This window comes from Ixodes scapularis, unplaced genomic scaffold (assembly GCF_016920785.2).
Source record: "Ixodes scapularis isolate PalLabHiFi unplaced genomic scaffold, ASM1692078v2 PGA_scaffold2__306_contigs__length_199485367, whole genome shotgun sequence".
Lineage (NCBI taxonomy): Eukaryota > Metazoa > Arthropoda > Arachnida > Ixodida > Ixodidae > Ixodes > Ixodes scapularis.
This window is the reverse complement of record NW_024609857.1, coordinates 37,535,660-37,550,892: the sequence shown is the minus strand read 5'-3', so window position 1 is coordinate 37,550,892 and position 15,233 is coordinate 37,535,660. Positions and strand designations below refer to the sequence as shown.

The 15,233-nt window shown below is 45.1% G+C and overlaps 1 protein-coding gene across 1 annotated transcript; it reads left to right on the top strand.

Annotated features, from left to right (window-relative positions):
* The first annotated feature begins 281 nt into the window (after nucleotides 1-281).
* LOC8052172 lies at nucleotides 282-11,838 on the top strand. The gene is made up of 5 exons (XM_029985331.3): nucleotides 282-359; nucleotides 965-1,147; nucleotides 3,253-3,609; nucleotides 6,513-6,737; nucleotides 11,658-11,838. The coding sequence occupies exons 1-5, from the start codon at nucleotides 282-284 to the stop codon at nucleotides 11,793-11,795; spliced, it is 981 nt and encodes a 326-aa protein (XP_029841191.3). The 3' UTR covers nucleotides 11,796-11,838.
* The last annotated feature ends 3,395 nt before the right edge of the window (nucleotides 11,839-15,233 follow it).

The following is a 15,233-nucleotide window of genomic DNA, read 5'->3' as shown; positions in this document are numbered from 1 at the left end:
CAACTCAGACTGCGTTTTTTGGTCTAAACGTATCTTTCCGCATCGTCATTCGCTGAGCTGCCTCCGTGAGTTGCGGTGATTGGCTCTCCGAGGTGGTGTGCGTGAAAGTAGAAGCACAGACATTTTTTAGAGTGTACTATACATAGTGTGAGGTTTTGTTCCGGGAAAGACTGGGCAGGGCTTTGAAATTCAGGGGCCGCTGATTGTTTTGATGCATTTGAATATTCCCCCTTTTTGCTTTTCGTAAAAGTTATTTTTTGACCATTTGTCTGTCGCGTAGAATGGCGTCCTGTTTCGCTGTTATCGGTTACTTTGTTGTGTGCTTCATAAACGCATGCGCTGCCTTTAACATTATAAGCGTAAATAACGGTTCGATTTACCCGATTGGGGGGTCCGGTGACAGACGGAAACCCCTTAACTCGCTTACTGTTAACGACAATACCGTAACTAAATTGCATTTCGGTTGTATAATATGCTGTGTTGTATTCTTTTTTTCTTCGTGGAATTTCATCAGGAGCGCGTGTAAATCTCTCGCACGGCAAAGTCGAACATATTTCTTGGTTTTGTCACCCAATCTTTCCTGTTTTCTTGCGCCAGATGAGTGATTTGTCTGGGGACGCATTATCCTACAAGAAAATAATTCAAAGAAAAGAGACAGGGAATTTCCAGGTAGCTGACCGCCTGCGTTACACCTGCTTATGACTGTTTACGACGAGACGGTTGCTATAGCGACAGAGGCCTGCCCGACGCGTCGTATGGTGTAACACAAGGAGAGCATTCAAGCGTACTGAAAAGGAAATGTCAGAATTAGCCTTGAGTTGTTCAAACGTGGCCCTTTGTGCCCCCTTCTTGTACTCTTCAAACGTTGTCCGGCACTGCGCGATCTTCGCGAATAGTCGCTGCCGGCTCCTGGATAGCTGATGATTCAAACTCTAACCACGCTGTCGCCTTCATCTCTGCGCAGCCCCAGCAGTTTGGCAACGACAGTGCGAAGACGTCGTACTTCTTCAACGCACGGAGGACCGCCTACGTGCGCAACAAGTTCCCCATCATGCGACCGCGGTTGCGGACTACGACGTCTCGGCCCAGGAGGACCACAACGACGACGGAACCTCCGACTGATCCTCCACGTCTTGAGAACCTCCAGGTCAGATGTCTTTGCATTCTCACCACCGAGACTGACGAACTTGCGCAGTTTTCACGTGCGCCAAAGAACTGCAAGATTTGTAATGCCTAATTTACATGATACGATTTTATTTATGATATCGCAATCGCGACGTTGCTTTTGCGGCGAAAAACAGAACACGTGGTGGAAGGTGCGGTGCTTGACGTCGCAGCTGCAAAATTGCAAAAAAATCGCACGGTCTAAGTCAGGCTTGAGACACATCTTCCCTCAAAGGCCAGAACTGAAACGTTTTTTTAAAGGTCCCCTTGGCAGTCTTTTGACCAAATGAATTACATTTGCGTAATATAAGTAGAATATTTTTTTTTTATATTACATGTCAATACCATTATTAGCCCCTTTACAACACGCCGGGCAAAGTACAGATATCTTAGGCTAAGAACTGAATCAGGGCATCATATCGAATTGCTAAACCATGGCCTTTTTTTTCTCTGAAAGCTATGAGGTAGCACTAACAGTGGCATGTGCGCTATGTAGCATGATGGTCGATAGTTTCGTGTTTATGTAACACGAATTAACAATATCACCAAGTGATGGGAACTACAGGGGTAGATCCTTTACCACTAAACTGAAATTAGATTTATAACCTTTTTCACAATTCACACTTCACATAGTCGTCAGCGCGAATAAAATTATTTAATTTACGATCACCCGATTTATGCGCAGAAACGTATCACATACTGCAAAAGGCACTAAGAATAAGCTCTCATGAAACACTCACAATGAACCCTCTGTTTTTCTATGGATTTTTTTTTTCATCTTTTAGAACACGTTTAGCTTTCGTTGATTGTAATAGTTATGCTGTGTGTGAATGAAGCGTTCTTTTTCAGTAATTTCAACAAAACCTCAACTGTGAGATAACGCATCCGTCTTTCCGTATTCCCCTGTCCCGTTTTTTCCCCACGCCTTCTTCGCTGCTTTTCTGATCCACCTAATGAAGCTACTCCAGGCTTGGGTTACTTTCGAAGTTGACAATATAATGCCAGTTAAACAATTGGAACAATTGGTGAGTGGTAGCCGCGCAACAAGAAGTCCACGGGAATGTCGTTCTCAACAGTCCTTGGCTAAGGCGAGATTTCGGAAGTCACTGATTTGCAGTGTTGGGTAAAGTACATCTAAGAAGTACTTAAAGTAACGTACAAAGTAAGTGAGAAGTTATGTACTTCAAGTAAAGTAGTAAGTACACCGGGTGCAATGAAGCTACGTACTATAATTACTAAATATAATACTAAAGTACTAATACATAGTAATAGTACTTTACTTTGAAAGTACTATAAGTACTTTCAAAGTAAAGTACAAGCACTTTATTTTTAACACAATCCATCGGGATGCCCCTTCATTCCCCTATACTGTATTTTCTCTTACTGATGCGCATTACCCTAAGGGTAGTCGGGGATGCATCAGTTGTTTTCGGAAATGGCGGCGAATATTGGATAAAGTCAAGTGGCTTCCGAAATGACAAAGCATAATTTTTTTATACACATTTAACAAGACTACATTTTGGGAATGTACTTTGAAGTCGTGAGTTCGACTTTCCTCGGAAAGTACCACAAAAAGAACATTTTAGGTAAAGCACAAGTACATACTAAGAGAATGTATTGCAAGTAAAGTAAAGTTTTCTAAGCATACTTGACGTAGTACCTTAAGTACAATTTACTTTAAAATACTTCCCAACAGTGCTGATTTTCCTAAAAAATTGGTCCAACACATTAATACACACGTCTGAACAAGTAACCCAAATTACAAGCCGCAATAATCCCTGCTAATCCTCGTGCGATGGCAACTTCATAGAGCAACAACCGTCCGTAAAGCTTAATCCTGAAATAGAACCTCGCATCTTCTATATCTTAAGCCGCATTCACACTACTCATAGATCACACGAAAGACTGTTCGCTGCAGACATCATGACAAAATTATCTGAGCACACACCTCAAGCATCTTCGGAGCATGTTGGCTTCGTATATGCTTCAAACACGTCTGCAGACTGTCTCTTGCATGATGTACAAGCAGTGTGACCGCGGCATTAAGATGTCAGTGAAGGTAGCCAACGTCCGTTGCCATGACTGCAGGTGAAGCGTCAAGCGGTGCTGGACACTGTGCTCAAGCAGGCGGACATCTTCGAGCTGTCCTCCTCCGACTTCAGCCCCGCGGTCGCGTGGCCCGTGCCTCGGCGGCCGGCGTCCCGCAGGTTCCGACCCAACTCCGTGACGCCCTCGTCCACGTCCCGGCCTCTGCTCAAGCTGCGGCAGCCCAAGCCCACCAGGCCCCCGGCGTACTCGCTGGACGGCTTCGTGCCCAAACCGTCCATCATCCGGGTGACCACGACGGAGGCTCCGCTGCATATCAAGAGGCTGTACGCGACCGCCAAAACGACGGAGGCGCCCTACCGAAAGAGCTACTCCAAGTTCGGCTCCAAGAAGTCCAAGGTATGTGAGCGCTATAAGCTGATCACGTGCCGGCTTGCACCGTGCCGTGTTCCAGTGGGCTGCAAGACGCTTCGTCTTTATACCACTAGACGCTATGAGTGTTTTGATTCGCTCGAGCAGGCTGGCGAGTGAACCTGTCGACACAGCTTCCGCTTTTAGCCTCCAGGGGCCGTCAATTTCGTTGGAGTTGCCAGTACATAGAGCTTGCATTCATCTCAAATCAGCGGCCATTGTGGTTGCCTTGCTTCTGACAGCGGACAATCTGCAGCATACATTTCGCACCGCTGAATTCGTTTTTCTCAACAGGAACAAGTAAGAAGACCACCAGCATGGTGGTGATCACGTCACGTGTAAGCGATGGCATGCAAATGAACAAGTTTCATTTGTGCTCGTCCTCGTTGAACACTCTAAAAAAAAAAAAAGCCTGAGCGTCTACTTTCCCGCACCCCCAACACTCGGAAAGCCAATCACCGCAACTTACGGAGGTAGCTCAGCGAATGACGTTGCCGAAACATATGTTTAGTCCAAATGCAAGGGTGACGTTTGGCATTGCTTAATGTCACAACTCAGACTGCGTTTTTTAATCTAAACATATGTTTTGGCATCGTCATTCGCTGAGCTGCCTCCGTAAGTTGCGGTGATTGGCTCTCCGAGCGTTGGTGCGGAAAAGTAGACGCACGGGCTTTTTTTAGAGTAAAATCTCGTGACAGGTTCTGAGTCTGGCAGGGGACACGAATACGGATAAATCCCCGTATCTGTCTGGGTCAACTCGCTTAAAACAAAATAAGCAAAGGTATTTTTCTTGAAGAGGAGAAAGAACAAAACAGAAAAACGGAAAGGTTAATCTAGGGTGAGTGTTTCGGCTGGCTACGCTGTGCTGGGGGCGACAGTGAGAGGAATAGGGAGAATGTTGGCAAAATTATGGCGAAATCTATAGCCTATTGAAGAATGGAATCTATAGTTTTTAAGCATCAGCGTGACAAAGGTAAAACTGTTTGTTTTGTTTTGATCGCTTGCCGAGGTAAAAGTTGAGTCCATTAATCAGGCAGCGACTCTCATGGCCGCACAGCGGCCCCGATCGCCAATGAGTTTACAGTAAGCCACGCCAAGTCAAGTCGAGGCTGCAGGCGCTCTTATCGGAGCTTGAACAGTTGATTGGGGAATAGACGTTTTGCTAATTTACCCAAGCAGCATACTCCGAGTGTATTTACACGCGCTGTGACACGTGCTGGCGTCTGCAGTAGGAACTGTTCCAAGCATAAATCTAAAACAAATGACTTTTTGAACGTGTGTACGTCAAAGCATCATTTGTGGTTATTTACTTTGAAACCTTTGAGCAAATAAGGCGAGCGTGTGCCGTGTGTGTGCTGGCATTAACAACGTTCACCTTGGTGCTTGGGTAATTTGGTAATAGGTTTATTCCGCAGGCGGGTTCATGGTGAGTTTGGAACGCTTTTTTTGTTCAATGTCTATTTTATTTTTCACGTGCTTACCAACAGCCCGAAGGCCTTTGCGGTAAAACATCTTTATGCGCAGGCATGCGCAATCTAGCATTTGGTATCCTACAGGCGCATCCGTGAAGTGCTTTTGGATTTCTGCAAACCTCCCAGCGGTGCAATACGAGCTCTTCATCCGCAACATATCCGCATGAGGTTAAAATGCGCTCGAGCATCTGGGCCCACAATAGAATTGGGACCCTTGCTCCAAGTTGTTCAAAAAGCCTAGAACGGTCAATGAGAATGTCTGTAAAACAGACGGAGATGTTGACTGCATCTTAGAGTATTTAATATCTTCATTTCTTTTAGTTGATCAAACATTCAAGAAGATACAGTCGTGTACGAGACACAGGTTTTATTAAAAACGCATAGAACCGAATCTTTTTTTCGTTACACTTAAACAACGGAAGACTATACTCTCATTTCCCATTCATACACTTTTGGCAAGAAGATTTTCCGTCGTCTACTCCTTGAACCGCACGCTACAACCAACTCGGTGCTGCGGACGTTTTGTATACACGGTATTTTATTGTCTGCAGAGTCCGCTCTTGCACTAATCAAGAAGACTCAGCGACGAAAAACCATTTGCCTCTCGAGTTCACTGTGCGCTTCAACTTGCCGTGAAGCCAGACTTGCAGCTACTATAAGCAATCAAATTGCTTGTAATCGATTACATTTTGAAGTAATCTTGTATACATGTTATTACTTTTATTGGGAAGTAATTGCGGCGGTAATTCAATACCTTCCCCTTCCTTGTGGCGCCCTTTGTTTCTGCAAGTGTCGTACCGAGGAATACTCGAATCAAGTCTCCTAAACGCGGATTTTCTACCAAAATCGGTGTATTAAGAGAGGAGTAGTTTGTAAATTCCCCGATTCTAAATCAATATTGAACTGTACGTAAAGCCTGTTTTCAAACCGTTAGAACAGTGTGTCGTTTTGAAAATTGGCAATAATCGGAGATGGTTTTTTCATCTTCTTTTTTTTTTTCCTTCTTCAAATAACGGTGAATTATTTTTTCTGACAAGTAATCGAGTAATATATTTGAATTTTTTTTAAACCAAGGTTAATTATAATTTTAATCGATTGCTTTTTTTTTTTTTTTCTTAGTAGCGTGTAGAAGATTGCGGTGGCGCATCTTAAGGCTGGTTCAGACATCTGCGTTGGTTGCATTCGCATGCAACCGAAACAACCGTAAGGACAAAGTGACTGGGACAAGTGTTCGCCGTATAAAGCATGGCAAGCGATGCGAGGGGTAGCTTTGCGAAACAATCCATGAGTCCCGGTTGTTGCGGTGTTTTGGTCGTTACGGCTGTTTCGGTTGCGTGCTAACGCAACCATTGCAAATGTGTGAACCAGCCTTTAGGCCTTATTTGAGAAAAAACAATTGGCGCGTCTTGTTTCGCGCAGCCGTTGACGAACGACTACGACGACGACAGCCAGTACCGGAAGCCGTACAAGCACCGGGACTCGAGCAGCCGCAAGTCGTCCAACCGGATCATGTCGAACCGGGGCCCGCGCAAGGGTATCCCGGGCATCGACTACCCCAGCTTCCACCGCATCCCGGCCACCTCGTTCGATTGCAACGAGAAGCAGTTCCCGGGCATGTACGCCGACACCGATGCGGGCTGCCAGGTACTAGACGCACGCACTCGGACGACGAAAACACAACATACGCGTGACTCTGCTTATAGTTTACTGCACTAGCGGACGAGTAGACGTGCGGAACCAAACCTAGACGTACACTATTAGCGACCTGCCGCTTTATTGTCACTCAAAACCAAAAAAAAAAAAAAAAACATGATTTTTTTTTTTTTTAAGCTAAAGGGCTATTCACACGAGAGAGAAATCCCGGGGATTTCTCCGCGGCACGCGCATCCTGCGCCGAAAACGTCAGGCTTTGCGATGTGCAAAAGCCTCGCGTTTTCGTCTCTTGATGCGCGCGTGCCAGGAGAAATCCCAGGGATTTCTCCCTCGTGTGAATACCACTTAAGTAATCCAGATTGCTTTTATTTAAATCGTCGCAGCTAAAAATTAGTCACTCGCTATGTGTATTTTAAACGTGTCATATTTGATTGACGAATCCGTTTGGTCGCTGATAACAATGCGGAAGAAATAAGTGTTGTAAATTTAAAGCACAACTTAATCAACAACTTCTCACTAAAAAAAATATACAGCTTTATTTTTTTAGTTAGCTAACAACTTATATTTGCTTTTCTCGCGATCTGATTTTGTTCTATATATGATATTAGTACCTTTCTAGCTTCTGTTTCACGTTCGGATTTGCTCGCAATGTATAGACTCTAAAAAGAGTCTGTGCGTCTACTTTCACGCACAGCACTCGGAGAACCAATCAGCGCAACTTACGGAGGCAGCTCAGCGAATGACGATGCCGAAACATCTGTTTAGACCAAAAAACGCAGACCGAGTTGTGACATTAAGCAATGCAAGCGTGACGTTTTGTATTGCTTAATGTCACAACTCAGACTGCGTTTTTTGGTCTAAACATATGTTTCGGCATCATCATTCACTGAGCTGCCGCTGTAAGTTGCACTGATTGGCTCTCCGAGTGTTGTGCGTGAAGGTAGACGCGCAGACTTTTTTTAGAGAGTAGGACGTCGTGGTAACTGACGGACGAACTAGAAGGTAGAAAGAAAGTTCACAGTGAGCATATTTGCTGAAAAAAGCAAAGCTTTTTTTTGTGTTTGGCTTTTGTGTGTTTTTGTGTGTGTGTGGCTCAATGATTCTCCAATTTACATAGAGAACGAATTCACATAGAAAGCATCAAATGATAGACAAACCGTAAATAAAACAAAACTGTATTCGGAAATATTTTTACGGAAAAGGTTCGATTTAAATCGTCACACTAACACTGGCTCGATATAAATCACGATTTAAATTGCGATTTCAATTATCTCGATTTTTATTCTCCACCCTGCCGACAACTTGAGAACCTCGGGGCGTGGCGAGTTCTGTGAGCATCTCATTATCGCTCGGCAGTTCAGTCAGGTCGCGGCATCGGCCAATTCGTTGAAGTACGAATCACGATAGAATCATTAGCATAATAAGCCACTCCCCGAATTTCTCGAGCTGTCGGCGACACAAGAAATTGTTCGCTCTAGTCTGTCCGGCCTTCCATGACTATCGTCCCGAGAAGGATTCCTTCTAAGAGAAATTTTGTTGCACGTATGCTTAGGCAGCGGGGAGTCAGTCAGCCCCCGGCGGGCGTCTGGTGTCTCGGCTGTGGTCGGAAAACGGAGAGCTTTGAGCCGCGGACGGGGCTCAAAACTCTCCGCAAAACACTCTTTGAGTGCTTTGCGGGTAACGCGCAGGCCTTTTTTAGTGCGTACAGGGTTGTTAAGAAACAAAGCCTTACGAAAGCTGCATTAATCTGGTTCGTGCAGGTGAGCTATACCACTAGGGAATCATGATATATAGGGTAAGTCGTGACGACGAGTCAGATAATTAACTGAGATCTGTTCATCAACGTTTAATTCGTGAAAATAAATATAGGATACCAAAAGACCGCTCTCACAGCCAGTTTCAGAATTACGCCACCGCTGCCGCTATGCATCGTGGGGTCTGTAGTCTTTCTGAAGGCCTGCGCGAGAAAAAAACACGAAGCGGCACAAACTGTCTCGGGCACTAGTGCCTGCCCCTTAGGAACTACAGTTTCGGTGACGTCCCACATGCGTGGAACGCTTAGTGAGGTCGGTCGATTAGAAACTTGATGAGAGTCGTCAAAAAACAACCAAATGGGTAACTTGAGAAAGGTTTGAGGAGCGTTAAAGTAATCAATCGTGCGAGTGGCGCAAGGCTAGAGGTACGAAAAGACGGATAATGCCACCATAATGAATTTAACCCCAGCGGAGAAAAAGGTTCTGACAGTGGTCGAAAAAAAACAAAAACAAACAAGGACAGACAACGTCTCTATTGAAATCATTATGGTGAACTTCCACCAGGTCGTCGGCGCACTGACTGTATTTTCGATAATACCATCACCGTGCGATCTTCGTCGGCGCTTTCGCGTCGCCTGCCTTGAGCTAGCTGTTGCACGAGCAGTAACTTTGGTGCACCACCGCACCTCCCGCGCGCTCCATGTGTTTATTAAATTGATTTTGGTAGTTTTGGATTACGCTCAACAAATTTCTACTCTGAGCAAGGTTTATTTTCGCTACTTAAGAAGTTAGTTAAGAGATTTTAGTTCAGTAATCAACTTATCGCGAAGATCAGCCCCCTTGGCCGTATAACTCACCTCCACAGACAGCGTTAATGTAGCTTCGGGCTTTTTTTTAAACAAATTTGTTAAGTTTAGGAATACACCCTGTACATATTGCATCCTCGTGTTCTTAGCATATAATTTTTTTACATACATTATTATGTGTTAGGTAAAATAAAAATGAGTAGCGAGCAGACTTCTTAAGAGAACCGGCGCCGTAAAATGTCTGTTTCCGGGGAGCGCATGTTGTTCCCTGTCGGGTGCCGGAACTGAAAACAAAATACGAAGTATACTAACCATTCTGTCATTTAACAACTTCGAAATAAAACAGCATCTGAACAATTGGAACTATTAAGGCTTGTTCACACATGCAGCGGAGCGCTACAAGCATAGCGCTGACCTCGCGCTAAGCGCGTGCTGACGGGAGCGTCCACCAGCTTTGTATCGCACCGTCAGAACTGTTGCTCATGGCAGACGATAAGTAGCTGACGACACGTGAGCAGCGCTACATTAGCGCTTCGCTGCATGTGAAAACAGGCCTTTATAGTTAAATTGAAAGGTTTCTGCGGAAGTCATTACATTCTAGAATAAAAATATATATATATAAAAAATGGCATGATTTTTTTTCTTTCAGCAAGCTAGTTTCCCCTATTGAATAAACAACCAAATTTGCTCATTATATTCTTGCTTATTTAATTTATTTTTCTTCTTACGTAAAAAGACCGTAATTTCGCTCACTTCGTACTTCAGTCGAGGTGAATTGCACCCTAGAGTGATTCGATGATTAGTCGCAGGCGCGACCTCAATGCCTTCTTCCGAGTGTCGGCGGGGCAGACCCTAGTAATAACTGCAATAGAACAACGTTAAAGGAAGGGGAAAACGAAAAACAAAAAAGAAAGAGAACAGGAAATCTGACACGTTTTGGATACTCACTTCGTTTGTTATGCCGGCTAAGGTTCCCCACCGAGCAATCTTTGCGGTAACGGCGGCGATTACTGCGCATACAATAACACGGTTATGGGAAGCTTGGGCGTCCGCAGCTTGAATCTGCGTTACAGCTTTCTTTCGCCCCGGTCAGCGCGCGTCGGCGGTACGAAAAAGTGTAAATTTATTGCCAGTTTGTCCAATTTTCCTCTCGATCTGGGACTAAAACAGCCGGTCCTCCGGCAAGATGCAGAAAGAGACGCGCAACCCGAGAGAACCGAGAGGACTAAAGTCCCTCGATGTTTTTTTCACCAGGGACGTTAGAGAGGACGACTTGCTGGCGCCCTCTCTTGCCGGAAGTTCAGATGAATCCACCTGCGCAGAACGCGCGCGCCACGCTTGAAATTCTTTCTCGAGTTTTATGCGTCGCTCAGTTTATACCCGGCATCAACATTTTCTTTTTTCCTGCGTTGTCAAGGTTAACGTAGTCTCCTTCATCGCTGTCCAAGCTGCTTGCGCGAGCGCGTGCACGTGAATGACCCGCAAGGAGAAGCCAGACGTTCCTCGCAGATAGGGCGGGGCTGGGGAACCGTAGAAACTACGCTAACAACACTGACTCAGCTGACTTCAGCTCTGACAATGCAGCATGTTGACTCCGTTCCAGTGTTTACGAAAACAGAGCCCACGCGTGTTGCTGACCACAGGCTATCACACACGTGTTCGTTGCTTCGGAAAGCGAGCAAAGCGCGCGCCGTACGCACGTACACGCAAAATTGGAATGGTCTATAGCCCCAGCGTGGTGAGCAGGAGGCACCTCGGTCGGTCAGCACTGCTGGTGGCCGTAAAGCGCAACTTTGAGCAGTCAATGGCACCGAACAATTGCTCACGAGCGCCGCGCGTCAAGTTCGGCGGGGCACTCTAATTCAAATGCTTTATTTCTCTCCACTTGAAGAGGGGAAGCAGCGAAAAAGTATCTCAGTGTTGCTTTTATACAGCAGCAAAGGACATACACGCAGACACGCAGCAGCAGAGGACATACACACATATACGCACAGTATAATGTGTTATGCAACGCCGACGGCATCCCGGTGTCAGCTTATAGTATACGATTGCGGTTTACGGAAACAGCATCTAACCATCGGGCATATTTTCAGCAAATCTTTGGAGTCACCGACTGTTAAATTAAGAAAAGTTTTTAATTACCCTTAAAAAATAAAACAATTAACCAGTTATTATGCTTGCGTCGTTGTGACAAACGTAAGCGAGACAAAATCGCGGCGCGTCGAAATTAGAAGGCGACAACTGCAACCGGCCTCCAGACTTTTACTGTCCGCACCAAAAAAAGGCGGGAAGTCGCGTCATGAACCACGATACATGCGCGTGTGGTTTATTCACCGTGCTCTCCATCGCAGGTCTGGCACATGTGCACCGGGGTTCCCAACCTGGGGGCACGGCACAGCTTCCTCTGCCCCAACGGCACCATCTTCAACGAGCGTCGCGGCGTGTGCGACTGGTGGTACAACGTGGAATGCAGCGAGTTCAGCTTCTGAGAACGCCGCCGCCCGCAACCTCCGCTCCCCGTCTCTCCAGACGTCCATCCTCACGCCAGATTTCCCGTGTCAAAGTCCGGCGGTCCCTCACGCGACGAAGCCCACGGCCGCCGGGTCTTCAAATCTGCGACCCTCCAAGTGCACAAGACCGTCGTGGCAAAAAGAAAATGTTACGCGGTTCTATCGCTGTCATCCTCGGAGTTACGGTTGTGGCTAGCTATTAGTGGCTAGAAACGGTGACGAGGTGTTATTATTATTTTTGTTTTTTTTGCCCGTCGCATCGTTCGCGTTGTGTCCAGGTATGCGTTTGTTCGTGGTTTGTGTAAATCTCTGCCAAGCGATTTCGTGCACCAGCTTCCTCACTCTTTCTCTTTGTTTCTATCTCGGCGCTATTGGGGGATTGCGAAAATTGAAGACAGCCTGTGTCCGGTATGCGATCACGTTATTGTTGTGCTATGTACACTGTCAACTCAGGATCGGTTTAAGACCCGATGTGTGTCGCGTCCCGTTCCGCATTTCGTTTCCCGACATTAGGGAGAAGAAAGGTTTAGGCAGGTCGAACGCTATTTGTGTGTGTGTATGTTGTTTGTATGTAGTACAATAGTGTGTCCAAAAAATGGCGGCTCCGGACGCAGGTTTGTTGTTCCCTCGCACCTGTGTAGTACTACAGTTTCGAAAGCGTCAGAGGTGGCTCGCGTAAGGTACGGTCGACGCGATGTCTTGAAAGAAGTGTCGTGTCTTCAAATCTACAGCCTGCGTTTTTGTTCACTCATAAACGTGGGATCTTTTTTCTTTTCCTCCCCTCTTTTTTTTTTTTTTGTTTCCTTTCCCCGTACTCTCTCTCTCTTTCTCTATCATTATGGTAGATTATATTATTTATATGGTTGATATGTTAGTTTACTTATAAACGGACCCCCTGCGGCCATCTTAAAAGAACGTATTTCACATAAATTGTTGTCGTTATATATATATATATATATATATAAAAGGCGCACGAGGGAACAATGTCACTCCTCAATTTTATCTCATATGTGCAATGATGTTTAGGGATAACAACACCCGTAATTTACCCTTGTTAAAAGCACAAGGACCAGCCTATCCGGCAATTAATGCAGATAACTTCATGTCTGCAAAATACTAGCCGTAAAATGGTTAGTGGTAGTGGTGTAATAGTTAGGCGCAATTAAAGTCAGGTCTAAGCTATAAGGAGAGAAGGAAACATACTTCATATAAGCACTAAAAATGATGAGTAATCGAGATAATATAACTTCATAAGCACAGATTCTATTATTACACACTAAATTTAAAGTTATAGGAGTTTTTTTTTTTTTTCTAGTGTGGTTTTGAAGATCTTTTATATTCCTCGATTGTTCGTAAACGTCGCAGGAGAGCCAATTTTTTGTTTCAATTTTATTCTTTCTTTCAATAACAGAAATATTAATAAAGGCATATTGCTCTTTTCAAGATGGCCGCCGTTGGACCGCATATGAAGATTTTCGCAGATAAATCTTTTATTTTTTTAGGAGTTTCCTTTATTGTTGACTGAAGTGACTGATTTTATTAGCAGGCACCTAATTGTTTCTGAATTCCTTCTAATAACACGGGGGAGAGTTGACTCACCTTGTATTTCCCTCCTGTTCTTTTTTTTTTTTTTTTTTGTCGTCAGTTTGCTGTGTGTGTTTTACCCGTTTTTGTACGTCTTCCTCAGGTTTCTGTAGGGGTTTGCTCTTTACGCTCGTATACCTATTTATTGAGTGGTGCTGCTGAACTGATTACTTCTTGGGTATCTTCCCTACACCTATTTCTCTTCCTTAGTGTTCCTCGAGTAGGTCATTATCTCCTCCCAGAAACGTTCGTCCACCGCACACCTTACGTAACAACATAAACTTTCTTTATCGTCATTATACCTTAACAAAATCACTTTGGGCCAATGGTAATGTACGGTTTTGTAAAGGGTAGCGTGATCTTTTCATTGCCTATTGTCGCCACATTCGTCAAACACGTATGCATCGGAAACAGAATTGTGTGCCGATACTTGAGGGTCTTTGCAACAGCTCGATCAGGGTCATGGGGTTTTCGGAACGTATTTGCAATACGAGGTTTGAAGAGGATGCGAAACCGTCCGTCGTCTGCAGAACTCCTTTACTAGAGAATACATCTTACACCGCGAAAATCCAATGGCCTTGGAGCCGACAGCTGTGTAGTGCCACCATGAGAGCGCTGGGTTTGGCTCTGCACAGGCTGGGTAGACTGACTTTCAGAAAGGGTTTATGGGGAGTGATGGCTGCCGCCATTTATCGTCGTGGAAACTCGTCGAGACAGCGCAGACAGCCGTCTCTGGTGTCTCGGCGGTTCCGGTAGCTCGGTGCGTCGGCGGCAGCCCTCTCAACCCACTATCCTCCTCTCCGTGCGGCAACGCACGCATGCGCATAAACAACCAATCTGCGCAGGAGTTGGCCGCCATTAAATTGCAAGCGCTCGCCAGGGTTATAGTTAATCGCTCCCTCCCCTAAATCTAGGCTCTCTTAAACAAAAAAATAGACAGGTGGCGCCTCTTATGGATCGCACCCAGTATTACTACCGTTTCGAACCTGTTCACCCGTGTCTTTTCTCGATGGCTCGAAATCACGAATTCCTAGAAAGAGGCACCTGCGGGTTCCGTCACCTCGCTATAACGCGCTTCATCGATGTAATACACGAACATTTGCCTTAAACACGTTCCTCTTGTCTCGTTGTCCCTTTTTAACGGTTATTCACCATTGACATGTTCATTCTAAATGGATTCTACGGAGGATAGGGAAATATCTGATGAGCTACGCTCAGACCACACGGATGTCTCCCAGCTGCAAAAAAAAAAGTAAAAAAAAAGTGTTTTGGAGTTTGGTCACCTTGCTTCCCGCCTTCGCCGTTTTACAGCGGAGTCCTATTTGTAGCCTGAAAAAAAAAAAGAAAAGAATCGCTCTAAAAAAGGAAAACAAAAGGGGGAGGCAGAAATTTTACTACATCCGTTAAACTTCTTCCTTTGTGACACAGCGCTCTTCTTTTTCTCGTACTGTATATATTTGATACCGACGAATAAATGTTGTTACGAAACAGTGTTTTTTTTTTCTTCTTACTGGCAAGTCTTATTTTATTTATCTAAAATATATTACTGCACTCCATGCTGCTGCAAGCCTGCATGCAGTAAACGTTTTTGGTGTACCGGTGCTACGAAACCATGGGCACCTCTTTGATGTGCCTCCAAAAACGAAGTGCAACCGACAATGGCCACGCACTAGAAATATACTAACGCCTCCTAACAACAAAGCAAAGTAAGAAAACAAAAAAGTCCGAGGACATTTAAGCATTTTTTTATGAGTTGTGAATGCGAAAGCATGAATGTCGCTCTTCCGCTCCCTTAGTTCGTTTATACGGCGCGTAGTGCGCGGACAGCCACAT

Coding starts and splice junctions, on each gene's coding strand:
- LOC8052172 (XM_029985331.3), top strand. CDS start 282: ATGGCGTCCTGTTTCGCTGTTATCGGTTACTTTGTTGTGTGCTTCATA. Junction 1,148..3,252: donor CACGTCTTGAGAACCTCCAG/GTCAGATGTCTT, acceptor CCATGACTGCAG/GTGAAGCGTCAAGCGGTGCT. Junction 3,610..6,512: donor TCGGCTCCAAGAAGTCCAAG/GTATGTGAGCGC, acceptor TGTTTCGCGCAG/CCGTTGACGAACGACTACGA.